Raw genomic sequence first — 27,970 nt, 5'->3', positions numbered from 1 at the left:
TGGATTTATAAAAATCAGATTTATTGAAATTGCAGAACATGTATTTAATAAAAGTTATCGTGTCTGTATTCCTCCTAAGCTACATGGTCTGCACTCACAGCTGGTGATGTGATTGTAAGTATATTTTCTGGTGATGAGGTCCAAACAATTCAGATAAACAACTCTTTTCTCTGAGCTCCGTTGCTGACAGCATCTGCAGTCCTGCTCCACACTAATGTCGCTGCTGAACCTGAACCTAATAGAAGAGAGACGTGACTATTAACTGGATGTCTTACATATTGATTGCTTGTAAACTGACGGGTAGTGGTATACTTACCTGGGACTGGAAAAACAGAGGCCATCGCACACAGAAATGTTCAGAACAGTGGAGCATTTCTCAATAGTGAGGTTAACTGTGGCCATTCTGGGTGTACATGTCTGGTTGCCTAAGGTTTGAGGGAAAGAGCAACAACAAAATGACTTATGAGGGTAATTTAAAAATCTAATAAAAAAAAACAATACTTACAGGCAAAACAGCAGTGGTCATCGTCCCAAATTTGGCCCTCCTGATGAACAATATTTACACAGATCATGATTACCTTTTGTTTTTTATACACACCTTTCTTCTTAAACTTTAAAGTAATGTGTTTTTATTACCACAAAAGTCTCTATTAATTCTGCAATACAATTAAAATGCTATTTTTTCCACAGTTAATGAAGGGAGACTTAACTGTTTTGGCCTGCTTTTTGCACCACCTAGTGTCCGTAAGTCAAACCAAAAGTGAACCTTATCTCCTCTCATTGAGTTTGTCCTTTTCACAGCTGAAATGTCTCCTCAGCATTCATTACTTCTACAGGAGTGACTCATCCCTTAAAACAAATCAGCTGTGTTGATGATCTAATATACAGGAAACATTCTGGTAGCAGACTGCAGAACCTGGTATGTCAGCTTCACTTTTACTAAGTCCAACAAGGAGCAGCCACTCTGATCAGACTATTGCAATTGCAACTTCACAGGGAGCTGAGTGACATTTCATTAACCCTGTACAAAGGTAATTTTAGTACAAACTGCCTCAAGAAAATTTAAAAAATACGAAAAAAAGTTTCATAGCATGCCTTTAAAAGGGAACTAGGCAGTTTTGACTTCCTTTTAGCAGCCCCTAGTGTCAGTTTGTAGAACTGAAACCAAAGTGAATCTCTTCGCTGTGCGTTTGTCTTTTTAACACCTTAAACAGTTGAAATGTCTCCTTGCCTTCCTTACGCCTACTGCACACTGAAAGCAAAAGCGGTGCGGAACGGCAGCTGAACGGTTTACTCGCAACAACCATTGCACTGAAGCGCACACCAGGAGTGTCTCAGCAGCGAAGCGGTTTCTCTGGCGTGCTCCTCGCCCTACTCGCGAGATCACACAATCCCTTGAGACTTCAGAGATTACGGTTTGTTTATGCAATCCGCCATTAAACCAAAAAGAAGTAAATCACGTTTGATATCACGGTTTGATGTCATGTATGATAATGTTCCGCTCCACTGCCAAGATTAAAGACATGATAAACACACCGCTGCACTTCTGGAACGATGCTGTGAGCTTACGTGCGAGTTAGGCTTCATATATATGAAATTACTTAACTGCAATATGGTTATTTAGATAATTACAGAGGATTTTTCACTCAAGCCGTGTGCGAGTTCCTGTCCTATGTCGATTGCGGTAATTGACGCATCCCACAAGCGGCGCGGCGTGCCACTTCTGGGCCGCCTCTGAAAATTGCCACATCGCGGCTGGTTTGTTACGCTCCATCGACTATAATGGCTTCTATTTGCAGCAGTGCCGTTCCGCGCCGCTTTTGCTTCCAGAGTGCAGTAGGGGTGAGTGTCTACAGGAGTGATTCATCACTAAATGTGTTCATGATCTAAAACAAGCAGGAAGAGTACTGGAGCCAGATTGCAGTGCCAGGTCCCAACAGACGGCCCGCAGTCTGAAGTTGCAAGTGGAATAATCTGACCACAGGGGGCGGTGGGGGCTGGGTGGCCATTCATTAACCCTGTAAAGGGTCATTTTAGAACATACCGGCTCAAAAAACGATTATATATATATATATATATAAAAAACACTAATTTGCAAAGTATCCCTTTAAATTAAAGATAATTTTAGCATTGTGTAATTTAGAGAAACTGGGATGTCGGGAAATATTTTCCATCAATATCTGTAGCTATATCAAGAATTTAAACATTGTCACACTAATTATGATTGAATGTTAACAAGTTTCATAACTAGAAGTTGGCAAAAAACCAGAAGAGGAAGAAACAAGTTTATTTGTATAGAGCCTTTGAATGTGTGCTTCATAAGTACAATAAAAAATAAAAATAACCTTGGGACAGCTTTCTATGGGGCAGACTCTCCTTTCAGTCTGAAGGCCTTCTGTGGTGCATCTGAATGATGTGCAGGGCTTAGTCGCATCTTTCCATTTGTCTCCCACCTACACACACAAAGAGATGGAAAAATGGGAGACTGAAATATATAGTCACCTATTTTAACAGTTACAGGATAAGACATGATTAAACCTAACTTACTTTGTACGTTTTTCCTTTATAAGTGCAAGTCTTCTCAACTGAAAAACAAGGAAAAACTTGAGGATGCAAGGAATCATTGGAGTGATTGTTTTTGTTTTTCTACTGCACCAGAGTTTAATTCAATGTGATGTGTAATATTATTAAAACAGAAGTTAATTTCCACTGGACAGACAAGTTTAACCAAAGTTTCTCCATGAGGAAGAACAATCAAGCTTAAATATTGTTGGAAATCCTAGAATAGGCAATAAATAATTATGTTTATATGTAAAGAATCATGGAGTTTGTACCATTTGGATCTAATCTTGAACATAAATCATGCAGTGTTGTGGCATAAATATAGTATGGGATAATATTTTGTGTGTGTTAAGGTTGATCCCTGCATTGGGACTGAGGTCTCACAAGATCCACAGATTTGCTCGACACCCAGTTTGTTTACAAAATAAAATTACATGAAAAATGGAATCAACGATTTCTCTGTTCTTACCACAAACTGGATCGCCACAACACGTGGTGTTTACTAAAACCGTTTCTGGAGCACATACAGGTGTTGGAAAACGAGGTTTTGGAATGCACTCCTCGGTCAAGGTCTGGACGTTGCAAGTACAGATGTGGCAGTCAGACTCCCACACATCACCAGGCTGAAACACAGACGCAGAATTTTTTTTCTTAGTCTTTTAAATGGCTATGAAAGACCAAAGACTGGCTGTAATTGATCTGTGAGGTGGGCGATGGTTGGTCAGTTTTAACATCCACGAGAAAACAAATGTTTACCAGTTTCGGTTCACCAAGTGGTCCTTTGCAAACTGAAGGAAAAGAAATATTTTTTACTAATTTGTAACTAACCTTAAAAATGTTCAGTCGATCATGCCACGATACTCACAAGTGCATTCTTTCACACAGGTATTTGAGTATGTTCCAGCACGAACAAGCCCACTTGGACAGAAACAACCAGAGCTGCTCTTTGTGAGATCAGATCCTGGGTGACGAATTCTAAAAGCCAAACCAGAGGGGAATTCGAAATGTAAAATCTCTTGGTGATCTCAAAACCTTACTAGCAAGTGAAAGAACACAAAATGACACTAGAAAGTAAAATGGAACATTTCCAAACCCTCCGTAGCAGAAGTCATCGAGCTGGTTTCGACATTCATGGAAAACCAATCCTTCTGGACATTCAACATCTGAAGCATCAACAAAGAATGACAATCATGAATCCATGCGTCTGCTTGGCTGTAATAAACACACAGGAGAATAAACAGTGCCTACCACAGATGCCATTAGTTAGTCCTCTCCAGTCAACACAGAAACCAGCATTTTTACATTCCTCTGCAGCTTGACTTAAGGAAGAGCACGAAGCATTTTGGGTTGTGCACGAATCAAACTCGCAGTTCTTCTTTTTAATAACCATATCCACAACTTTTCTGCAAGTTGCAAACACTCTGCAGAAAAAAGAACCATCTTATTAAGATGATGAGCATTGTTTTAAATACACTTTAAACAACCACCACTAGATTTGCCATCAACTGTGACTCAATCCAGAGCACCCGAGTGTGTGTGGAGCTTACAAATGGTTTAACAGGTTACACAGTGGGCTTGGAGAACAGGGAGGAGAGGGACTAGAGGTTGCAGTAGGCACAGGAGTAGGGGGAGGATGACAGGACACATTTCTTGGTGCAGAGAAACAAGCTGGCTTTGATGGGTCATCGTATAGCCAGTCATAGGCTGTCTTTCCACAGCAGGTATTGTCCTCAATCTGTCCTCCTCTACGGATGCACGACGCTCCACCACACACACCTGCAAAAGGGATAGTCGCACTACATTTTATCTAGATTATAAGTAGCCAAACAGGAAACTTTACTGGTTTTCTGCTCTCACCTCAAATTTTGGATTGATATTTGTAAAATCATGACTGTCAATATTGTTTTGGTTGATATTAGCATTAACTGGATTATTACCAAAATGTTTATTAGTTGTAGTCGGTACACATCTAATAAAGACTGTTAGAGCCTGATTACAGTCTGTCCAGTGGGTTATCAAATATTTTGCTAACAGCCAAACAGTTGAAAGCAAAATTGCTACTGTGTGAAATGATCTTGTTGTAAGTGCTGAGCCAATGTATCAGGGATGACTCCCAACTACCACTATCCCAACATATTTGGTCAATGTCAGTAAGACAAGAGTCAAAGCCATTTTTAAGTTTGCAAAGATCAGTTGACTATGGCAGCCATCGTGCATTGGGTTGACTCGAAAATATAAAGCTTCCAGAAATGTTTCATTGAAATCAGCCTAGACAGTTGCCGTTTATAGATTTGATACTTTACTGATTTTTTACTTTCACAAAAGATGGCACGCAAAGTTGATGACCTTAAATAAATAGAAGAGCTGCATCTTTTGAATAGATTGTGACACAGATACAGTACCAATGTATGATATGGGGAAAGAAGAGAGGTTAACCCACTTCATTTGCCCATTTATGAATCTGGAGTCATCGGCTACCTACAGTATCTGAGCCGTGCGGTTTGTCACAATTTGACTTTGACTCTGCTACCCTGTACAAAGTAGCCATTTAGTGCATGGGGTAGGCAACCCTGGTCTTAGAGAGCTGCAGTCCTGCTTGTTATCCAACTACCTTTGTTGTTCCTGCTGTTGATTACTTGGATCAGGTGTGTTCAGCCCTTTAGAAGCTGCAAGTTCATGCATGGCTGGAAAACATGTAGGACTGTGGCTCTCTAGGACCAGGGCTGTCTCCCTACTTTTGTGGATGATTACGCCTGGGTACCATCACTTTGCATCCAGAACATACCACACTGTCCCTGTGTGTTGTTGAAGAAGTTCTCCATGGCAAGGTTGACCACCAAGGTGTAAAATGCAGACAAGGAAACATAAGATCGGATCTCTGGAAAATAGATGAAGACTTCATATCCTGTGGTTTGAAACCTCAAACCCCCTTTTTCAAATGGTGGCTGTATGGGGTTATTGTTGAAAGTAGCCTGAGGAGGATAAGATCAATATCAACCATAGCAGTAAATAAAATTAGTTCTTTAAGATTTTAAAATACATACATCCTACCTCTACTGCATATGTATGCGTGTTGACTCTGAGTGATGCTGTACTGTTTTGATATGTTAGGAAAATGCCTCTGGTACAGGAACCTAGGAGGCCTGCCACACAGTAGAAAGTATCCACAGCAATAGTGAAATGATAACGTGGTGTCCGCTCCTCCACTAGAATGTAGGTGCAGTCATCCAGGAAGTCAAAAGGAACGCCTTGGAACGAGATGTAATGCGGGTCTCCATATAATTCACAGCGACCTGGGAATGGTGGAGTACAGATTCTTAAAATGCAAACAGATTTTCTAAATTCAACAGGGAAATGTTACTGCTGGTGTTAAACACCAGTGTATGCACTCACAATTGCATGCCCACGTTTCACAGCATCCACTTCGGACTTTTACGACTTGATTTCTGGGACAGATGGGAGCCACAGTTTCGGAACAAATCACCGGTGTCAAATAGATTTTCCCATTCACGCAACTCTGTTGAAAGCAGTCCTCTGTCCATGTCTCACCACAAGACCAGGACTTTTGCTTCATTAGGTCAATGCAGACACACGGCGTCACTATGGGGTTAACAGTAGAGTATAAGTCACAGAGAGAACCCAAGGCCTTGTATGGATTAGGCAGCGAGGATTAACGAACATCAAAACAAGCCCTCACCAGCTGTTGTAGAGTATTGTGTTGTTGCTGATGTTTCAGACAAAGTTGTGACCTTAGCTGTTGTAGACATGGTCTGCTCAGTTGTGGATATCGCAGTTGTTGGCACAAGTACTCTAGATGTAACTAATGGACTTGTTGTTGCCGAGTTAGTGATGATGGTTGGGGTAGTTGATGTGGGATAAGATTCAGTTGAAACTTCTGTAGTAAATTCAGTACTTGTTGTTGATGTGGGTTTTGTTGTAGCAGTGGTGAATACCGTACTTGAATAAGACGTAGTTGTTGGTACAGTGGGGCTGGTAGTAACTTCTGTAGTAAATTCTATGGCCATTGTCGTTGAGGTGAGTGGTGTAGTGGCTGTGGTTGTACTTGGATACGGTGTAGTTGTTATGGGAATGGTGGTTGCCAGGGTTGAGGTGGTTGGTGCATAGGTGGTTGTGGCCGCTGTTGTACTACTCGGAGATTCAGGTACTGCAGTAGAAGTAACAGTTGAGTTTTTAGTTCGAAGAAACATCTTGTAAAATTACACACACTTAACACTTGCTAAAAAGTTGATGCATCTCTGGATGGAATACTGTGATTTGCAAGAGCTTTTCAAGCTGTTGATGCAGCAGATTTATGCCATGATAAAGCTAAATATGGTCCACTAGAATATTTGAATGTGACTTTTTGAACAGTATGCCTCACATCTATTTCTGTTTAATTATGAACCTGAACAGAAAGTTTATACTTACTGCAAATAAAAGTACCATTTTCACAGGTGCTTCATAGAGAGAAACAAAAGATTCAGCTGTTATTGCACAAGTCAATGCATTTTTCAGGATTTTACATAGCTCTTAACATATAATTGTACTTGCAAGAAATAGTAAACTTACCAAACAGAGTGTATGAACACTTTTCCACCAGGTGGAACAATAGTGTCATTGTAATAACAATAGCAGTTTCTCAGTTCAGTACATCTGCCGGCACTCTCATCATAATATGGCGTCTCCTCTGGACATCTTGGATAACAGCCTTTATTGGGAAAAAATATAATTTTGATGTGTTGGAGTGTCTTAAAACCATTTTTAATTTGACCCAAATCAGAACAACAAAGCAAGACATGTATTGGGCATTTGCTGTTTTAATACTAAAATTCAAAAATAAGACTGCTTTTAATCCTTAGATTAGAGTAAAATTAAAGGTGTGGAGCGCTCATTTAACCAATACAATTGCAGTGGTCTCTAGTAGGAATGAATGCCTTGTAAGCAGGGGGAAAAACAGGCGCTCCTGTTTAAGGAACTAGGAAGTTGCCTCATATGAGGAGAGCTTCAAAAGACAGAATTTGGAGTCTATTTGGACATCTTCAGATATAACAGCTACACGACTCCACCACTAACTATTGGCTCTGCAACGCTGATGTTTCATCTCCACAAATAACTCAGGCCTGAAGAAGTTCTGCCATGTTGTGGAGTAGCTAATGCTAATTGTTAGCTCCTGCTAGCTGACATGCTCTCCACCGTTTCCTGGGCTGTCGTGAGTCAAAATGGGTGACAGTTTGATTTAGATCAGTCAGGATTTTCAATTTCCTAGAGTTTCACTGTATTTTCTATCAGAAGCTAATGCAGGAGATAGGTGTTGGAGACTATTTTTCATGTACAGTCTACATGAAAAACAGAGTGATATATATATATATATATATATATATATATATATATATATATATATATATATATATATATATATATATATATATATATATATATATATATATATATATATATATATATATATATATATATATATATATATATATATATATATATATATATATATATATATATATATATATTCTGAGAATATCTGTTTACCTTCCAGTTTTTTGTGGAAATAGTTGATTCTCCCACAAGTAAGCATCTGTCCACAGGCTTCATAGTGCCATGTACACTCCCCCTTCTTGTTATAATAATCACAGTAGACAGCTGGAGAGTACATGGTAAAGTGTTATAGTTGCACATCTGGTGAACACATATTTAAAAGTGTGACTAAGCTCTTACAACAAGCTATTGGTCTGACTGGTTGCAGGACAGTTTACCGTCACCTCCCCACAAACTGCCTGAATCATGACTTAAGTCAGCAAAACGGGTTCAAACTTACGACATAAATCAGGTGTCCTCCAGCTTATACAGACATCTTGCTCACTGCAGGCCTCAGCGTAGGCTGCCACAGCAGTGCAGAAGCCAAGGAACTTTCCTTCAAATTCACAGGAGCAGGATTCCTGCACACAGGCTTGGTAGTAGGGCTCTGGGTCCACCTGAGAATGCATAGAAAGCTATCATAATTAAAAACGACTTTGATGGGTTTAAAGATAGACGTGTAAACTATAGATGCATCCCAGATGGGCACATATAACAACAACCACATTTGAGAGGCAATAGAATATGTTTTAATGCCGACCGATAAGTGACAGTCCTTGAACGTGTCGCCTGTAAGGATCATACAGCGCCGCTGGGCCCAGGCGGCACAGTAGGAGTTGCGTTCACAGGGAAACATCTCTGTGGTCACATCAGAGCAAGGAGGAGTAACGGACTTCCAGCTGTTTCCAAAAGCTAGAGGACTGGCCACTGAAATCACAGTTTGGATTAACTTTAGTAACAGCTACAAAACTTACCCTGCTATGTAAAGTGATGACTAGTCACCTGGTGAGCCACTTATCTGGATGTCGTTCATCTCATTGGAGTCAAAATTCCCACAGAGGCCACAGACTTTGTTCTAGAGAAGGGGTGGAAAAACAATATCAGGAGAGTTGTGAGAGCAACAGAAAAAGAACAAGACAAAAAAAAAAATAAAATGATCTGTATTGCCTTCAAACACACACACACACACACTCACACGCCCTGGAGCACAGAGGCAGGGCTCCCATACACATGGGCAAAATGGAAGAACTATAACAAAATCATTGCTCACCCTCCAGTTAGGTTGCAGTTCTACAGTGAGCCTTGTGTGCTTGTCCCAAATGAGGGTCAGGCCTTTGCTCGGCACTGAGATGACGATGTAAAGTCCCACGGTGTGTGTGGTGTAAAGTAAATCTGCCTCCACAGTCCAACCATCCAGGACAAGTCTGGTCACCTTCATGTCACTCAGCGTTAGGGACAGTTTGTCCTGAGGGAGAAATAGAAGTCTTATTGATGAATAGGAACAGTGGATTTGTATCATCTCTGCAGCCATTGTTATGACTCATTCTATTGGCCCTTTTGTAACATACATTACAATAATGATGAACATTTATAATATTGACTCAAGCCTCTGTAGAATAGAATAATTTAAACCAGATGATGAAAGTAGTGAACAGTGTATGATATGGGTCGATTAGTGGTCCACCATCCGTTTACATCCTCAAAGGCTTCCACACCTCATGGAGTAAATGTTTTATTTGAGAATGAACTTTTATTCTGGGGATTTTTTTTTCACACCAAACCTTCAGTTTCTGTACCATATGTTTGTATTGGCTCTTGAGAAAACATGTTGAGGTATATTTGAGGTTCAGTGATAATTTTTCCCTGTTAAAATGTGTCAATAAAATTTACAGTAGGAGGAGCAGCAGCTGTGTTACCTCCAGGTCCAGGACTATGGAGCGGGAACAGGTGAGTGCCTCATCACAGCAAGGAACGTTCTCCACTCTGACAGATATGGTCCCAACTGGATTACCACAGTAATCCTAAAAGAAAAGGATTGCAGTAATCGGTTTGCCAAATATAGCATAATGAAAATTTAATATTTTGCCAAAGTTCCGTTTCATTTTGTCTCCGTTTTAACTTTTATTTAAGTTATTCACACAAAATGACGAGGTTGAGATCTCACCTCTACTAGAGTATACTGACAGTGTCCATCAAAGCGATACCATTTAGAGTCAAAGGTCTGATAATGGCCATTTCCGTAAACTTGACACTTTCCTTCACATGGCTCATCTTTGCAGTTCCACTGGCCCTGATTACAAGTACTGGAAGGCAAAGTAGTTACAGCAGGAATGCCTGTATGCTTACAGGATCTATAGTTAAAGTAGCAACAGTTACCATGTTTTACAGTTGGTTTTGACGCTCTCTCCTGCTCTGAAAACTTTGCCGCTGTATGCACAGGTGCACTTTTGTCTGGGCACACATTCACCATAGTGATCCTCATATTCATCCTCTGGACAGTAACAGCCGCTGTCACAAGTCATGTTAGATTCCTGGAAATAATTTAAAAACTCGTTATTATTTTTATTTATTTGACAAATATAAGAAAATGTTTATTAAATATGCAATTTAAGCCAGAAACTGTAGGATAGATGATCCTTTGTAAAGGGTCGTTTACCAAGGTGTGTGAGACTGGTGTGTGTCTACAGCAGTGAGTTTCTATTCCTGTTGAGTTTATAATTTTGTACAGATTTCTAGGTGTAGATGGGATGGTGGTTTGGAGGATTTCACCTATGCTTTGATTCAATTCAGAAGATAATAAATTAACTATACGAACACTGACATGCCAATCAATATAGAGATGATACCCACCAAAGTTTTGCCGAAGCTGTCACAGGTTTTCTGAGCCGTGTTCATCTGGTACTCTGAACACTGAACACAAATCTTCCCGTTCCTGCAACCTGGTGCTTGCCAGGTTAATAAATTAAATTAGAAAAAAGCACAACAAATTACATTGATGTTCCTATAAATAAAAATAGCTAAAAACAAAAATAAGTTAAGTGATCCTAAATAAACTAAACCAAAGGGAGCAAAGCTACATGAGCAGGAACGTAGCTGCACTAAAATAAACCACAGCTACAGCTCAACTAAAATTAAGTGTGAATAACCCTAAAATCAATTCAGTTCAATAAAATATTTTCTGTAATGATTTGCTATTGTTGAATTACTGTCTTGGGATCAGGGTTGTCCATCATGTGTTTTATTTGATGAAGCTTTGTCCACTCTAGAGGCTCTAGGGCTGGAATTATTTTAGTTCATTAAACAAAAGGTGGCAACAAAAAGCAGGAGTTTGTATTCTTTGTCTAAAGGACAAGTCATTTGGAGTAGTTGTCCGTTTCCTATGTAACTAACCTGAACTACATTTTGTTGTGTACCACTAGGGGGCAGTAAAGGAGAGAAGGAGTGAGAAACCCAATCCCAATAGGGAGCCTAAGTCACTTGTGCATCATGGGTCCCCGGAAAAAACGACAAAATGAATGCAAGTCAACGGGGCTAAAAACTCTATTTTCTAATCCGCTTGCCTTACGCCCTGGATTGTACATATGTTGTACTGCAGTTTAAATGAAAACTATTGATGGGTGTTTTGACCATGCCATTCATGTACTTTGAGGTTTTTTTTTTTAGATTGTAAAAGTCCGTAATTAGCATGACATCAAACTAGAAATCTGCATGTTGCATATATGACATCACCACATAATCTCCTCTCCCCTAAAGTAGCCGCTACTTACCAAATGACCAGATTTATGGTGGTTCTTTCCTCCTGTGGAAAGTTTGCTGAACTTACAGTCCTTTTCACTCAGTTTTCTTCGTGTGTGGTTCGATGACATCACTTTCGTGAAGCACATTTGTAGTCCTGGACTCATTTTCACACAAAACCTAAAAATCGTGTCCGCTCAAGGCTGCTAGGGCATCAGATTCGGACAAGACTTTGGGTCAGGCTGAGATCATTTTCCTCTCTGCCTTCAGTCTTTAAAAACCCAAATTGGCTTCACTGAAGGACTGGAATGTTCTGTTTAAACTTATCCATACTGTCCGGTGACCCTCTCCGAGATGACATCCATGTTGCGCACTAATACCGGTATCGCAGCTAGAACATTGTCCAGCTTACGATTCACCTGGAGTAACGTCCCACTCTGAGAGGTCTCCACACGGACGGTGCTTTCCGTGGGTGCGGGTCACCCTCCAATCGCTCCCGTCTTCCCAAATTTCCAGAAAACCAGATATCCTCCCACTCCAATCAGGAGAAATCCTGTGATCATCAGGCCGAATATCCACACGTCTTCGACATCCACAAAGGACAGCTGGGAGAGGCATATGATCTTCCATTCCCTCCAGGAATCCAGCATATACCCCACCGGGTGTGTCCCCTGTGGGCATGTGGGAGCCCCCTGCTCCGCTCTCATTGTTGAAAAAATCTTATCGCGTTAAATGACCAATTTATCAAATCCATGGTTGAAAATAGGGTTTTTCAGAAGAAATGCAGAGAAGCGCTCTGTGGGCAGACAGGACAAAGAGCCTTGGGGGAAAAAAGATAAGGGAGCGAAAAGAGAAGCGTCTGTACTCTGCGAGTGCCAGGAAGTTGCAAGCAGAATTAGAAAAAAGCATTTTTAGCCCCATTGGCTTGCATTCATTTTTTCGTTCTTCCAGGGACCCATGGTGTAGAAGTGGCTTAGGCTCCCCATAGCAAAGTGCACTTGGAGAAATTGCGCAGTAAGGTTTTGCATGTGTGGTACACAAGAGTGTGCATAATTGCTGAATTGAGACAGGGTGCATCGTGTCATCGATCACAACGCTTGTCGTGATGCTGGTTGCTGTGATACTTAAAAAAAAAAACTTTACAAACAACTTTAAAACAACCAAACAATTATTTGAGATAAATTTGCAATCATTGCGGTTTTGTCTAAAAGTTTCTGAGCATCAACCATCCTAAAATGAACTACTTTCATTAGAAAATACATATTTTCAGAAAGGGCAATTGATCCTTTTCTCCCGCAGCAATGAACTGTGGGTAATACCCTTTGCCCAAGTCTGCATCGATGCACACTTGGGTTTAGTGCAGATCAATGGTGTAAAAGGGGCGTGATTAAACTTCCACACTTGATAAACGGGAGACCTTACGTACTCACTCCTGGTCGGGATTGCAAAATTGAGGTGTGGAAGTGTGAATATTGGGATTGGGCCTAAAATGGATGCCTCACAGCTACATGTGACGCATTGGACAAAGCTTAGAAAAAGAATTCTTGCTTACTCGTGCTACTTCTGTTACATTGGCTGACCATAGCAAGCTTGATTTAGAGTTTGTTACTTTGCTGACAGTCACAAAACAAAATAGATAACCTACCACAGTCCTTGGAGCAGCGCAGCTTTCCATCCTCACACAGGCTTTAGAGAGAAAAACAAAACTCATCTTCATGATTTAAATCAATAATTTTGAATCACTAAACACCTGAGACGTAGTTGGCTTTCTGCAGAAATTAACTTGTCAGGCGCTTCCAGTTGAACTTACCACTGTTGTCCACTGATGACCACAGGCCCTGGTGGTGCAATCCCACCGCTGTGATAACACACACACTGTGACTTTGGGGTGCAGATTTTTCCATAGTTCAGGTACGTTCCCTCTGGACAGCCACAACCTTCCACTGGCATGTCTTCCAACTTGGGGAGAGTTTCAAATGTGGATAGGTAATGGCACGTACGGTTATAGTTCTGAGTTTCGTAGGAGAACTCCTGGTTCTTTAGGCACTTGACAGCTTTAACACAAAAAAAAAAAAAAAGAATTAGTTTTTCTTTTACTACATTTTGTGTTTAGGCTGTTGCCGCTTACGTACATCTAGTTTTGATGCTTGAAAGTAAACTGTAGATAGTCAGATCATTTAGTATTTTTGGTATTAAGCATTGGTAAGCATCCCTTTTATTTTTAGATGAATATTTTAGGATGAACTCACTACAGTTGGTAGTCGTTCTCCAGTCACCTATTACAACACCCAGACTGGCACAGGCTTTGGAATAACTTCCAAGAGAAGCGCAGAAACATTTCATCATATCGTTGCCACAGTTACAGGTCCTTGAGAAGCATTCCTAGAAAGAGTTAAAGAAAACAAGTTTCTCATTAATATAATGCTTTACTGTAAGATTAAGTGGCTTTTAGTTAGCAAGTGGGTGGTTCTTACTTGGAGGTATTGGTCAGTTGGGACATAATGACATTTAGCAAATATTCCAGTAGGATTACTCAACGCAGAGCACTTTTCATCTGCAAATATTTCTGCAAAAATCAAACAGTTTATTCATTTTGGTAAGACCAAGTTGTACTTTTCTTTGTAAAGCGGGACAGTCATCATAATCTAACATGTGCCGATTTAACCTGATGTGCAGAAATAATCCTTGAACTCTACCGTTGTCTGTGCTGATGCAGGGCTTCGGAATGTTCTCGGAACAAGAACCCAAACTCCAAGACAAGGCAAAAAGTTTGGCCGAGTTCTCGATGATGCCGCTGCTGGTGGTGAAGTCGTCTGTAGTGTCTCCATTTTTGTTGCCACAAAGACCTTAAAGACACCACAACTGTGACTATGAATCAAACTGACTTATGATTTTTCAGGGATAAACAGAGATTGAGTTGTTTATTCTTGGTACCGGTTGACCAAAGAATTGCCTTTTAGTTTTGCGTTATCGTAGGCAGAGCTCCGAACCTGAGAGCTTGTCTGCTCCAGCTGTTGGGGGTGTGATGTACAGCTGGATATCCGGAAACACCTGGACTTGGATCTTCAAACCAAAGGATGTAACCACTTGAACAAACATCGAGGACTGCCAGAAAACTAGAGTAACATCTGTCAGATAAGAGATTTTTAGGTCACATTTCTGGCAGATTACAGCTATGACAAAAGGTTCTGAGAGTGACACAAGTTTGGATTTTCACTGCTTTGTGTTTTATTAGATCATTTTGTCAGAGGTTTCTATATTATAATAAAGTCTAATTGCAAATGGTTAATACCAAACTGTCAAACTGTTATTGAGGTTTTACTTGGAGAAGTGTCTTCTATGCTACCAGGGATGACACTGGTATTGAAAGACAAGGGGGTCTTAGCTCCTAGGAAGGAAGGAATGCATATTAAAGGTTAAAACAATGAAAACCTGAACAAGCTTTTTTAATTTTATTCTTTCATGTTAATGTGATTTTATTTCACTGGCTTCTCCAAAAGACCCCCCACATTTGGCTTTCTCATTTAGGGTTTCTACCTTTCATTTACACACCCAGTATTAAATAAATTGGCATATAGAATGTATTATAGTGTCATAATTATTATATTTTGAGGGGGGCTTAGTATCATTTTGTGGGGGCCCACCCAAAATAGGCCTAATCTCGTCCATGTTTTGCCACCATTCTTGACAGCAGACCATCCTCTAATGTTTTGGCCTTTGTCTCCAGGTGAAGGAGATGGTCCTGGTGGATGGTCTTGGGCTCCCCAATACCCTTTTCAAAGATGTAAAAAAAATGTAGGGGTGGGGGGAGGAAGATTATGTTAATTTTCACAGTGAAAAGGGAATGCTAATTACCTGTAATTTATCTGATCACTCCACAGAACATTCTGGACTTCACACAAGTTTCCGTCATGAACAAAGGCAGCTGATTTTATGGCAATAGGAGCTTGTGTCATTCTCAGAACATGTGACCACAGCTTGTAGCCCATTCTGAAGCATGTTGCAATGCTAAATGGTAGAAATAAAGTTTTAAAAATTCTTACCAGATTGATGAAGCACATCGATTTCATGGTCTCCAAGTTTTACTGTGTTTTGCATGAATGTAAAGATTTCCTGAAAGTTCCAAGTAGATTACATATGCATTTTCAAATTTTCATTGGTTTTGATAGCTTAAGGCAATCACTGAGGGTTATTTTTACCTGAAGGACCTGCAACGTTACGATTTTAATAGAAGCTTCCTTATCAAAAAATTCTATTTTTATAGACCAATCAGGACCCTGCAAATTGTTAGAAAAAAGAAAATTAACATGACAAAAGGAAATAAAATTCACTTTAACAAAAAAGTGTACCTGTGAGGCCATGTATGTGCATTTGCCAGGAATGGTGTACTGTTTTCCATCGTATGTTGTTACAAACTGTCCTTCAATCATGCATCTGTTAGAGCAGTAGTTCTCAGAGCAATTCCACCTTCCATCCTCACATAAACTGGAAAGAAAAAAAAATTAAATTAAAATCGAAAAATCAATAAATAAGATTTAGTTTTTACAACATAATACAATCATTTGTTATTTTCTTACAGTTAGATTGTGTAAGATAACTAAAAAAATGGTTTAAATTAAATAAGCCACAGGTAAGCTGTCTATGTGGAGTACAATGGAAGGAGCAGTAGGAGTGAGAAGAGTGAGAATCAGGAGGCCGAGGGAGAGGACGTGGAGGTGAAGAAGTTGGAGGAAGAGGACAAGGAGGAGCAAGAAGAGGATGAGGAGGGGAAAGAGGAAGGGTAGGAAGAAACAGAATAACTGATGACATCAGGGCTACAAAAGTGGACAATGTCAACCATGGGATGACCCCGAGGGAAACTGGCCAACGGGTTCAGCCTAATTTGAGCCACTACACTGTGGCAAGCATCATTAGGACATTTTGAAATGAGAATCGGTAAGTACTTTGTAGCACTGCCGTACTCTAATAAGAAAAGCAACAGTACCAGACATGCAAAAATACTGAAATTGTTACTTTACAGAACTGCTAGAAGTCCAGATGTTGGGCAGAGGAAGAATGTTAACTCCAGAGCAAGAGACCCATATAGTGAACATGGTGATTGCCAATAATGCAATAAGACAGTGCAAAATACAGCAGCGCATAATTGATAGACCATCTTTCAAAATATACACAGTGCAAGCATTTCTGCACTCAGTCGTGTACTTGCGTGCCACAGAATAAGAATGAAGCAAATTTACAGAGTTCCTTTCAACAGAAAGACAGAACGTGCAAAGCAACTGTGATATGACTATGTGCATGTAAGCTATAGTGTCATTGGTTCTGAATTTGAAAGTGCATACTGTAGTGCTGTGCATGGGCCTGATGTGTTGCATTTCTTTTGTCTTGTCCAGAGAGTGATGGAACTAGAAGCAGATGGCACGGGACAGGAGCTACCTTTTGTAGATGAGGCTGGTATTAACCTCAAACCAGGAAACATGGCAAGAACATTATTGGGCACCGTGCCATCAGTGTCCCAGGACAATGTGGTGGTAACATAACCATGTGTGCAGCTATAAGCCAAAAGGGTGTTGTTCACCATCATGCCACCATAGGCCCATACAACACTGCACACATTATTGCATTCCTGGACATCTTACATGACATGCTCTCTGTTCAAACACCAGAGCATACCCGATATGTCACCATATGGGACAATGTTAGTTTCCTTAGGGCTGCTTCCATAGGGCTGCTTTGGTCCACAACTGGTTTACAGACCACCCATCCTTCATGGCACTCAGCCTCCCTTCATTCTAACATTTTTTTCTGATTGCGTAGTGTATGACCGTCATCCTCATCAACAGGTAGCCCTTTTACAGGCAACAGAGGCATGTAGAGATATTGACCAGGCATCATGTCAGGCTTGGATACGGTATTCAAGGAAATATTTTCCCAGGTGCCTTGAACCGGAGGATATCGCATGCGATGTGGACAAAATTTTGTGGCAGGACCCAGAAAGACGACATGTAGACAGTCTTTTTTTTTCCCCCTTTTTTTTTGTGAAACTACTATTTTGTTGTCTGACTTTGTCTTGGTTTTGATGAGTGCGAATAAACACCAATACTTGAAGTTTGGAATCCTTGTATGTTTACATGACATTGACAAAATTATGACCTCAAATTGACATCTGTACACAGAAAGCAAAAGCCAGATGTGTTTTGTATTCATACCATCAGTGTGCAGTTGGCACATTGTGTGCTTAATAGACGATAGCTTGTGTGTACTGTTAGATACCAAAACACCATTTTTACAAAGGTGTAAAGAGTTAAATCTGCATTTGCTTTTGCAAGAGAACTACAATGTTTTGATAATTGGGTGAAAGGTTTTATTTGTGTGTAGAGTTTAGCAAAAATAGCCAATAGTTACAAAAAATGTGCCAAATCAGAAAAAACTAAAAATGTCAACTTCACAGCAGAAATAAACATGTTCACAGCCTGGTTTAACATTTTAGGTTAATTAGGTCAAGTTTATCTTGACAATGCTGATGTAAATCTTGAAATGATTAATATTTAGGGGTATGTCAATTTGACAGGTAGCAGATGAGCCGCCATTACTAGCGCTAGCAGCCTGCCCCCATGCTTGATCCAGGGGAGGCCTCAGACTTGACCTCACATAAGTGTTACAGCCTAGGCGGAAGGTAGCAGAATTGCTCAATCATGGTTTACTGGCTGAAAGCACTTTTCAACTTCCATTAGCTTTGATTGGAACAATTAGCTCATAGCTAAATCGTCTCAGAATTTGTTGGGTGTCAACTATCTGCCCCCACCCTCACAGCCCCATTCTGCAGCTCCAATTCTGTATTTTCTGGCTGGCCAAGATGTCGGCCTTGGAAACCACCTCTTTGGGCTTCAGCTCAGTTCCTCAGAGAGCTATGGATGACAGCACGAATGGCTCTTCTGTTATATATGTACAGTCATTGATTTAAACTAACAACTTCTATTAATCTGAATTATTGCAAAACTTGATTAAACCATTCTTATACAAACATTTGAGAATAAAGCAATATATTATAGCCATTTAACCACAAAATGGCTATGTACAGTTAAGCTAAAAGTTGGACTATAATTACCAGAGAAGTGATCAAGTCACTGCTTTGCAAGTCATAAGTCACAAGTCTTTCCAGTCAAGTCTCAAGTCAAATCCAAGTCAAAGACAACCACGTCCAAATTGAGTCCAAAGTCAGTGATGTGGAAGTCAAACTCAAGTCCAGGGGCCTCATTTATTAAGCTTGCTTACGCACAAAACAGGGTCGGAAAACTGCATAAGCAACTTTCCACGCAAACTTTGGGATTTATGAAAGAAAACTTAGTCAACTTAAAGTTGCGCACATAAAGTTGCGCACATTTTTCCACTAAGGACCTTGCTTACGCACATTTTGGACATTGAGAGCACCTGCAGTGCTGCTGCTGAGAAGGATAAAATTATGAAATCCTGCAGCATTATCACTTGTACTGCTTCGTTTTCACACAAGACCAAACCCAGAACAAAGAATGATTTATGATATTCGTCCATGTCGTGCTACTTTCGTGCCTTAAAGGGACTATGCAAAGTTTTGAATTTTTTTGCTCGCAATTGCCCCCTCTGGCCAAAAGCGTAACGGCAGCTTCAAGGAGGCTCATGCACGAGGCGCACATGCTGTACGTGCACACTCCTTAACGAAAACAGCTGAGACGAAGCTCTTAAGCGGACGGGGGTCCGCTTCACAGAGCTCTGAGAGCTGACAGTCCCGTGTGTGTGTGGCCCGGAGGACAGACAGGAGAACACGCAGCTAATTAACAATTTGGTTCTGTACTTTTCTCTTCAGCACAGCCGACAAAGGTTTATGATGGGTCAGTCCTCCTGCATGCTCAGATAATTCCATTCCCTTACTTGAAAAATGGTTCCAAAAAGTTGAACCCGTATCTTTTTTATCTGTGAATTCAAAGCCGTTCGGCGAGTCTCAAATAAAAATTTGTAAAAAAAAAAAAATATATATCATGTAAAAATAAAATTCTGAAACAACCATGTTCACATCCAGACTCGAACCTGGGCCTTTTGCACGATAACCCAAAGTTTTACTAGGCAAGCTAAATCACCAGTAGCATCCTTTGTATTTGTAACATTTATATCCTTGATCACAGCTGAAACGTTCAAAGAACAGTTCGGAGGGCTATGCCTGAGAGTGAAAGCGCATGAAGCAGCCTGCTCGACCCGAGCAGCTCTTTTTCTATGATTTTACAGAAAAACAGGCAATCACAGTAAAAATGCCAGGGCTCATTCTACAGGATCAGGACATTGCAGGAGAATGTATTAAGAAGAAATGTATTATTTCTATACATGTTTTGGCTGTCAAACTTCCTTATAGTCCCTTTAAATATCAAATATGTTCTAGTCATCATCAAGTCAGATGCAAGTTGATTCAAGTCGCAAGTCATTGGTGTTCAAGTCCGAGTCAGATCTTAAGTCTTTATAGATTTTATCAAGTCAATTCAGAAGTCATTAAAATCATGACTCTAGTCCAAGTCGTGTGACTCGACTCCACACCTCGATAATTTTAGATGGGCTCTTTATTAGTGTATTTTGGCCCATTTATTCCTGCTCAGGGTGAGGGATTTATGCCAAAACATAACCATAAATTTAGTACCAGATTTTTACTACAACTAAAAGTAAATATTTGTAAAGACATTCACACTTTAATAAAAGAAAATGTTATAATTGGGTTTTTATGGACATTTGTCGGGGTTTTCCACAATGTTTATCTGTATCTGTGATTTAAAGGTTTAATTTCTGTAACTTAACTGAAAACCTCTGGGAAACTCACCATGACTGACAGCTGCTGTCACGTACATCTCTTGGTAAGTAGGTCTCATTCCTGAACACACAGGGGCACGTGGACATGTTCACACATTGGTATCCATCTGCATGATCATTCAGCACTTCTCCTGCAAAATTGTTCAGCAAATCTGTCACAATCAGGCTCACGAACAGGCAAATAACAGCAGAGAGACAGTGTAGTTTTTACCATTAATTTCTGGAAATATCCATCAAAATGTTGAAAATGAATGAATTGATGCCCAGTTGTTGAAAAGTATTGGCAGCTTCATAATAACCATAAAAATCAGGTCTAAAATACATAGAAGTCTAAGGGTGTTTCTCAATGTCAAGGCGCCTTGCCTTGCGAGTCGATGTCTTGCAAGGCCAGACGCATTGCTCTCAAGGACACTGTCCTTCCTTGGTCAAAGAAAACGGTTAAAATGGAACAGACTTGCATAACGTTACCACAGTGGTAACGTAACGTCACGTGACACAGGAGACAACGTTATATTTCATATGTATTAGTTTCAATGTAATTTTTTAACGATCCTTTTACTTTTAAATTGTATATATATTTGTTAAATTAAAAATATGAGTTACTACCCTTGCCACCGAAGCTGCAACTACTAAGCAACTAACCAGCAATAGATAACTTCTTTGGATATAAAAACATTTTAAATTAGCTGACTTACTTTTCAACTTGAAAATTGTCCCCGAAGTAGCTGCTGGCTTCTGATCCGCCATCTTTTTGAAAATGCAGCGGTGTATTGTGGGTCATTTTTGACCAAGGCTAGGCTACAAGACACCTCCCATGTGTCCTTGCTCAGCTAGCTAAACGTCTAACAAACGGAGAACACACGCCTCGGCAGAACATGAACATTGGAACACCGTCTTGGCAGCTCCCGATGACGTATCTCCTAGGCAACCGGGGCGGGGCCAAGACATCAAGGCAAGGTTCCTTGACACTGAGAAACACCCCCTAAGTCTACGCCATATTAGATGCCATGTTTCCTTCTACAGGAGCTCATGAGGACAAAAGGCATTTACTGATTTGTAAAAAATGGTCAAAATTTTCATCATTCTTAAATGTTGTTGTTTCACACATTTACCTCTTCACTTGTCAACAGTGATGAAAGAGAGTCTGTGCTATTTTGCTAATGTTTGCATTCCCCAGGGCTTTTTGACTAATCAGTTGGTAAAGTCTTACTCCAACACAAAAATACTGCTTGCTCGCAACAATTTAGGTATCTACTGCCCCCATCGCCAGGAAAAATACACACTGTCACTTTAACGTTACTGGCTCTCACCCGTTGGGCAGACACAGGAACTGGTGTCCCCTAGGCTGGGGCACCTGGGATTTGGGTATGAGCAGCTTGGAATAAAGGCAGGACCGACATCTACATAAAGCAGGTCTCCAGGACACGTTGGTGGAGCTGCAAACAAGTGGACAGAAGCATCAAATATTAGAATTAAGACTTGTGGCCATTTGGACTCCAAACCTTTTAGGAACATTCACCTACCACAGTTGGTTAAAATTCTCCATACATTCCAAATATGGCTGCTTTTTCCACACATCAGGACAACCTCTTGGAAGAAAGCGCAGGAAATATCGCTGCTGTCCTGGAAGCCGTAAACATTCTTCTCACAGAGTTTGATGTAATGTATTATTTTGTTTGTCAGACAATCCACCGCTTGTGAAAAGAACTCCCTGCACAGCTGGAAATATGATCAGAAGGACAGTGTAAATGAGGCCTGTTTTCTCTTCTTCTAAAGGTTGGATCGCAACAGTTGTCTTACTAGATTGGAAGCAGGAAAGACATCACGAGTTTGACATGTGTCCTGAGAAAGGACATTATCTGAAATCAGCTGCTGTTTGCGTTCTGTATGAATGAACAACAAAGCAAAAACCAGAATCAATGCAGTCCACGAGTTGTGACTCCTGTCTACGTTTAGCATCAGAGACCAAACAAAAATTAACAAGTTTTTAAAAAGTAAATAAACTCTTCCCTACATGAAATAATCCCAATTGCATCGTTTTGCTATTTTATGAACTCTTGTTTGATTAGTAAATCCCTCAAACATCTATGAAAATCATCTACATCTCCTCCGGCCTCTAGTGGAGAATGTTAGTATTACATGTGCAAAAGCAAACTTTAATGCCATTACCTCATGGTTTGTCAAGTCAAGTTTGGGAGGAGCAGTAGGAACCATCAGGAAGGAACATGATTCAAGCAACTACTGGAACTTTAAAAGGGAAGGTCAGCAGTGTGTGTGTGTGTGTGTGTGTGTGTGTGTGTGTCAACAGCAGAAAGACAGCAATTTAACCAAAGTGTTTGTTTTCAGTGGAAACCCCCCTAAATGATTAATATCTGTATCCCAGAGAGGCAGCTGGTAAGATACACTTTAAAATAATAATATGTTGTGCGTACATCAACTGCTGCTTCCATGCGTGTTTGTGATGTCACTTAGCTGAACAGGGAGGGCATGGCCTGAAATGTTAGCTGCTGTTTGATGGGGAATTTTGTCAGCTTATGTGTGCATTATTAATTGGTTTTGCTAATATTTAGATAATGTTTAGATAATATTACAGATGACCACTTGGCTTGCATTGTTGATTCACGGTACAGGATTATGTCATGGGTGATTTGATTCACAAGTAAACAGTTAAACATTAGGTTCTGCTGCAAATGTTTTAGGATGAAGAGTGAGTTTTTATCTGTATTGTTGGAGGATTACTGATTATTGCATCAACTGTTCAAAGCCCTGATTTATTTAATGGTTTTTCACCTACTGCTCCCACTACCGTCACCGCTATAGCATGGACAAATAAATGGTGAAACAAGCAGACATTGCCTGGTGGTGTCCGTCAACTCTGAGATTCTAGAGGGGAAAAACTTAATGGGACATGATTATTATACAATAACTTTAAAAACAATTTAATGACAAATGGAGATTTCTCAATATTATTTAATGTAATAGGCTAATATGCACTAATCTACATTTGCACTATTACTACTTGAGAAATCAATTAGATCTTTCAAGAGCTAAAAATAATATTTCATGTTTAAAACATGTTCTTCAAGCTTTAATATAACATGTGATCTAATGTTTTTGTTTTTTCAAAACTTTTAGCAAAGCAACACTTGTGTTTAGCAAGAAATTTATCTGGTATAATAGAAAAATGAGACTTGCCGTGATGGAAATTATTTGTATTTTATTTTAAAATGACCAACCAAGACAATTTCATAAAGAATAAAAAACTATGAAGAATCTTTTCAGTGGGACTGTTAAACAGTTGTTTAAATGTTTATAGATCAAGTAATATAGTAATGGTAATATCTTCCATCTAGTTTTTTAAGTTATAAAACATCCCAACATACACATTTTTCTGTAATAATCCAAATAAATGGATTCCATTCATCAGCGTGCTTTAACTGGGTCTGATGAAATGAGTAGAGTTCCAGGTTATTGAAGTAAATCCTAGAACTTAGTATAATTTAGATGGCTTACCTGAGTCTTGTTTGGCACACAGTCCAGTCAGGTCAGGGCTCAGCTCTTGCTCCAGATCCACCTTTATAATAAATCATGCAGATACATGAATGGTTAAACACTACCATTCAACTGTGAACAGAGTGTTGATATAAAATTAGACAGTCCTTAGCATTTCATAAAATGTAAAATAAAAATTAAAAACAGGATTATCTCAATTAGCTTTCAGGTTCCAGACCCATGTCTTGACGGACGGAACTTACGTGCACACTTTTTTTAAATGAGATCAGGGTTGAGATGTTTGTTTCCTGTATTGCAAATTTCCATGTTTGATTAAAATCTAACACAGCATGATAGCACAAACTTCTTCTACCAGCTGCCAGGACGGCAATGGAAGGCTAACGATTTGAGCTTTTCTTTGCAGACGTTAGTCTTGAACACCTTGGAGATATTGAGTCGAGTATATACTCGTCTTTTTACTCAAGTATTCCATAAAATCATTCAGCTGGAAAATGATCTAAAAAATGATCAGATGAAATAATTTAGGTGTCATGGCGTGGTTAAAGTCCAACCACTGACCTTTAGGAGAGCTGTGAACCCTAATGGACTTACACAGCTGTAAAGAAAACACTGTGGGGGACTGATAAGGTCATGAGATGATTACTTCTCAGAAGTCATTCTAAAAGGTGATTCTAAATGCCACAGAACCATTTTTCCCTTCACACAGTTTTGCAAAATAGAAATGTATCATATGATGAATGTTGGATGTTTCAAAGTCAAGACTTTTTAAGAACCATACGATTATTAATGTTTGTGCATATTTAGCCCTCTCACCCAGAGCCTGTCGATTCCTCCACTGACATTGTTCCAGGTGACTGACAGAGGAAGCAAGGAGCTCTTCAGTCTGGTGTAGATGCCATAATGGAATATGTGCTGGTAAGTTTGATCGTATGGAAGAGAAATTCTGTCAACAAAGAGTAAACAAACAGTTCATGTAGATGCTTCCTCATCTTTGGTAAAAAGTTAAGGGCATTATTTACTCTTATCAAAACATCCCAACCCTGGATTTCACCTTGGAAAAACATGGCCTCAAGCTCCTGTTGCATTTGCCCAACTCTTAAACAATCAATAACACGTCTTCTCCGAGTGTCAAAGCCAATTATCAACCGCACATGTCGCAAACGTTTCTGGGAGAATTTGGAGAAGATCCTTGATCAGCCAGGTCAAGGTCATCCTTAGTGCGTAAACTGTAGGCAATCGGAAGTCATTCATTGGTGGTGGACAGAGTTCTTTAGTTCTGATTGGTTTTCTGAGCTCTTGTTTAGAAATTCCCACGGACCCTCCTCTGCCCATTCCATGGGTTGCTGGGCTTTTAGGGTCCTGTGATGTGTTTACTTACCTGATTATGCGAGATGTTGTTACGTGTTGGAGGTGCATCGGATTGTGAAACTGTCGAGGTGGTGAGACCATCTTCTTCAATCTCTCTGGGTGTTTGGGTTTTCAAAATGAGGATAAATTAAAGTATACAATACTGCTTTCAAATAAATTGGCCTCAAACTCTATTTATAAAAGAACTTTTATGAACAAGTAGCATTCTGTACAGCTCTTAGATTTTGGTGCCAATTAAAGTTTAGAATTAGAGAGCTGAAACATAAAAAAGTCACAATTCAGATTTTAGACAAAACAACGCCAAACCTGTCGTTCTTCTCCACCATGATGCTTCCATCATGAAGAACAGTCTTGACTTTGTTGATGATGATCTCAACCAGAGTCAGAAAGCCATTCTTCCCTCTCTGTATGGTGATGTCACACTCCACCCGGTTGTAGGTGAAGTGGATGAAAGTGAAGGGGCAGTCAGAGCGTACGTAGAAAGACGAACCATTAAAAGGCTGGAAGACACCGCTGCCGAATGTCCTGCAAGTGTCTGATCACAATCAGAACAACATGTGTCCAGAGACGAAGCAAGAAGTGGTCAGAAATTAGGTCGAGATCAGTGAAATACACCTGGGAAACACTTCATTCTGCTTTACTTCAAACGCACGTATACTTACATTTCTGAGATTCTGCTGTTGTCACAGTTTCACTCACTGAGACCACTACAACACAAAACACAAGTGTTTTCAATGTAGACAGATCATTTGTTCATTCATTGGATCATACACTGTAAAACCTGTGCTGGTAAACTTCAAATCCCAACTTTTCAAAAACAAAATTTCTTGTTAAATTCTACTCACACATTTGCCTCCAAGTTTAATAAAAATTGTTCATCACGCCAACTCAAAATATTTCCACTTGCAACCATTAAAGTTTCATATTTTCAGGCGATTACATCAATTAACAGAACTAAAAATAACAAACTGGATACAATATGCAATGATTGGATCTTGTTCATATATTGCATTTTCGTATCAAAGAGTGTTTATTTTCTTTGCATTAAAGAATTTTTCAAATGCATACCTGAGGCCATGTAAAGGCACACAGCCAGCAGCCATCGCTGAGAATCCATGGTAGATGACGCTTACTTGCTGCAGGTCAACTGCTCAGCTGCTCCACATCAGGGCCTTTTATAAGTTGCATCCATGTATGCAGTGCCAGAATCAACCCCTCCTGTGCATGAGCATGCCCGTGCACATACCTTTATGTGACCTTTGTCCAAAAACAATTTCCAAGAATCTAAACTGACCGAGACAACAAAGCAGAGACAAGGAAATAAACCCGCCCAACTTTTTCCCCAAAGCAAATCTCAATTATCTCACCACATTCAAGCTTTTCAAAGAAATTTGTCACACCTGTCCTGTCTCCCCACTCTGCTCAGTCCTGTGTCTCCTGATTACTCCCACCTGCCTCTCATGTTCCAATCGCCCAAGCTCACAGCTCCTTATGTATTTAAACCCTCTCAATTCAATTCAATTCAATTCAAGTTTATTTATATAGCTCCAAATCACGACGAGTCGTTTCAAGGCACTTCACATAATAAACATTCCAATACAGGTCAGTTCATTCTCTCAGTTGTGTGTCTTGTCAGTTCATTGTTTCCTTGTCCTGTGTGCTCATGATTAAAACTCTGTCTGTCTGTAATGCAGACTACAGATCTGAAGCAGAGATCAAAACTTTAGCCCAGTATTATTCTAAGGTTTTAACTTCCTTCTGAAAACTAGTTTGTGCTTTATAAGAGGAGTGGTGTAAAACTGGAGCTGTTCTTTTCAGCTTTTTAGTCTTTCATTTCCTCAAACGAATACTTTTATCATAGATGGTAAACTATATCAGATTATAGTTCCTACCTACCTCATCGGTAAAATATTAAAAGTAAAATATTAAAAGCCTTTCAAAGCACGAAGAAGGATGTTGAGTGCAAACAAACACCAGTCGACCATAAAATATCTGGAAGATTAACAAAAAACAAACAAACGTGAACAATGAGAGAAAGAGTTTCGAGCAGGATGGAGGAATCAGGATGTAGTTAATCATTTTTTTAGTATTGAAGCAAGAAAACATGAGAAGAAAAGGTCTTTGCTGAAATGTTTTAAAGGGAAAAAAGAGTTTTACACCAGAAACTGATACATTTTTTAATAAAAGATGTAGTGTTAGCCTCGAATCTACTGTCATTTGCCAAAGTATAAATAGGATGGTTATATTAGTCCTGTTGGCTTCATCAGACCATGATCTGGAGCTTTTGCTGGAGCGGTTTGCTGTCAAGTGTGAAGCAGCTGGGAGGAGAATCAGCTCCTCTAAATCCAAGACCATGGTCTTGGGTCAGAAAAGGGTAGGATGCCTTCTTGGGGTCAGGGATGAGGTCCTGCCCCAAGTGGAGAAGTTTATTTTAGGGTTTTGTTCACAAAAGACAGAAGATAAAACACAAGATTAAATAGGTGGATCGGTGCTGCAGGTGTAGTACGGATCTGTTGTGGCGAAGAGAGAGCTGAGCTGGAAGGCGATCTGTGTTCCAACCCTCACCTATGGTCCCAAGCTTTCTGTTGCGGCCGAA

The 27,970-nt window shown here is 39.9% G+C and overlaps 1 protein-coding gene across 3 annotated transcripts; it reads right to left on the bottom strand.

Annotated features, from left to right (window-relative positions):
- Window positions 1–26,936, bottom strand: LOC107397312 (mucin-6). 3 transcript variants are annotated; one of them, XM_015977266.3, is made up of 44 exons: window positions 26,443–26,936; window positions 26,037–26,081; window positions 25,681–25,909; window positions 24,820–24,949; window positions 24,007–24,067; window positions 22,294–22,376; window positions 22,017–22,212; window positions 21,804–21,929; window positions 20,504–20,624; window positions 16,017–16,152; window positions 15,867–15,944; window positions 15,711–15,780; window positions 14,658–14,795; window positions 14,364–14,513; window positions 14,142–14,233; window positions 13,917–14,049; window positions 13,478–13,721; window positions 13,313–13,353; window positions 10,783–10,877; window positions 10,309–10,463; window positions 10,097–10,235; window positions 9,849–9,953; window positions 9,203–9,397; window positions 8,935–9,007; window positions 8,693–8,859; window positions 8,393–8,549; window positions 8,107–8,217; window positions 7,132–7,270; window positions 6,991–7,019; window positions 6,260–6,727; window positions 5,956–6,162; window positions 5,614–5,855; window positions 5,348–5,534; window positions 4,110–4,338; window positions 3,811–3,983; window positions 3,656–3,725; window positions 3,428–3,537; window positions 3,319–3,350; window positions 3,032–3,185; window positions 2,548–2,585; window positions 2,346–2,453; window positions 506–545; window positions 317–425; window positions 1–235 (listed from the first exon to the last, which is right to left on the bottom strand). In XM_015977266.3, the coding sequence occupies exons 1-44, from the start codon at window positions 26,489–26,491 to the stop codon at window positions 55–57; spliced, it is 5,835 nt and encodes a 1,944-aa protein (XP_015832752.3). In that variant the 5' UTR covers window positions 26,492–26,936; the 3' UTR covers window positions 1–54. The 3 variants fall into 3 exon arrangements, with proteins under 3 accessions (XP_015832752.3, XP_054595563.2, XP_070410494.1); XM_054739588.2 differs by having other exon boundaries at window positions 10,783–10,871; XM_070554393.1 differs by lacking the exons at window positions 26,037–26,081; window positions 26,443–26,936 and adding an exon at window positions 25,385–25,469 and having other exon boundaries at window positions 25,681–25,841.
- Window positions 26,937–27,970: the final 1,034 nt, after the last annotated feature.

Source organism: Nothobranchius furzeri, chromosome 1 (genome assembly GCF_043380555.1).
Source record: "Nothobranchius furzeri strain GRZ-AD chromosome 1, NfurGRZ-RIMD1, whole genome shotgun sequence".
Taxonomy (NCBI): Eukaryota; Metazoa; Chordata; class Actinopteri; order Cyprinodontiformes; family Nothobranchiidae; genus Nothobranchius; species Nothobranchius furzeri.
This window is presented reverse-complemented; position numbering and strand designations above follow the sequence as displayed.

Bases quoted from the DNA above. Each gene is read 5' to 3' on its own strand.
- LOC107397312 (XM_015977266.3), bottom strand. From the start codon at position 26,491: ATGGATTCTCAGCGATGGCTGCTGGCTGTGTGCCTTTACATGGCCTCA. The intron at 24,950-25,680 runs GTTTGGCGTTGT...CTTTGTTGACAG, and splicing joins ATGGTGGAGAAGAACGACAG to AATTTCTCTTCCATACGATC. The intron at 15,781-15,866 runs GTAAAAATAACC...TGGAACTTTCAG, and splicing joins TAACGTTGCAGGTCCTTCAG to GAAATCTTTACATTCATGCA.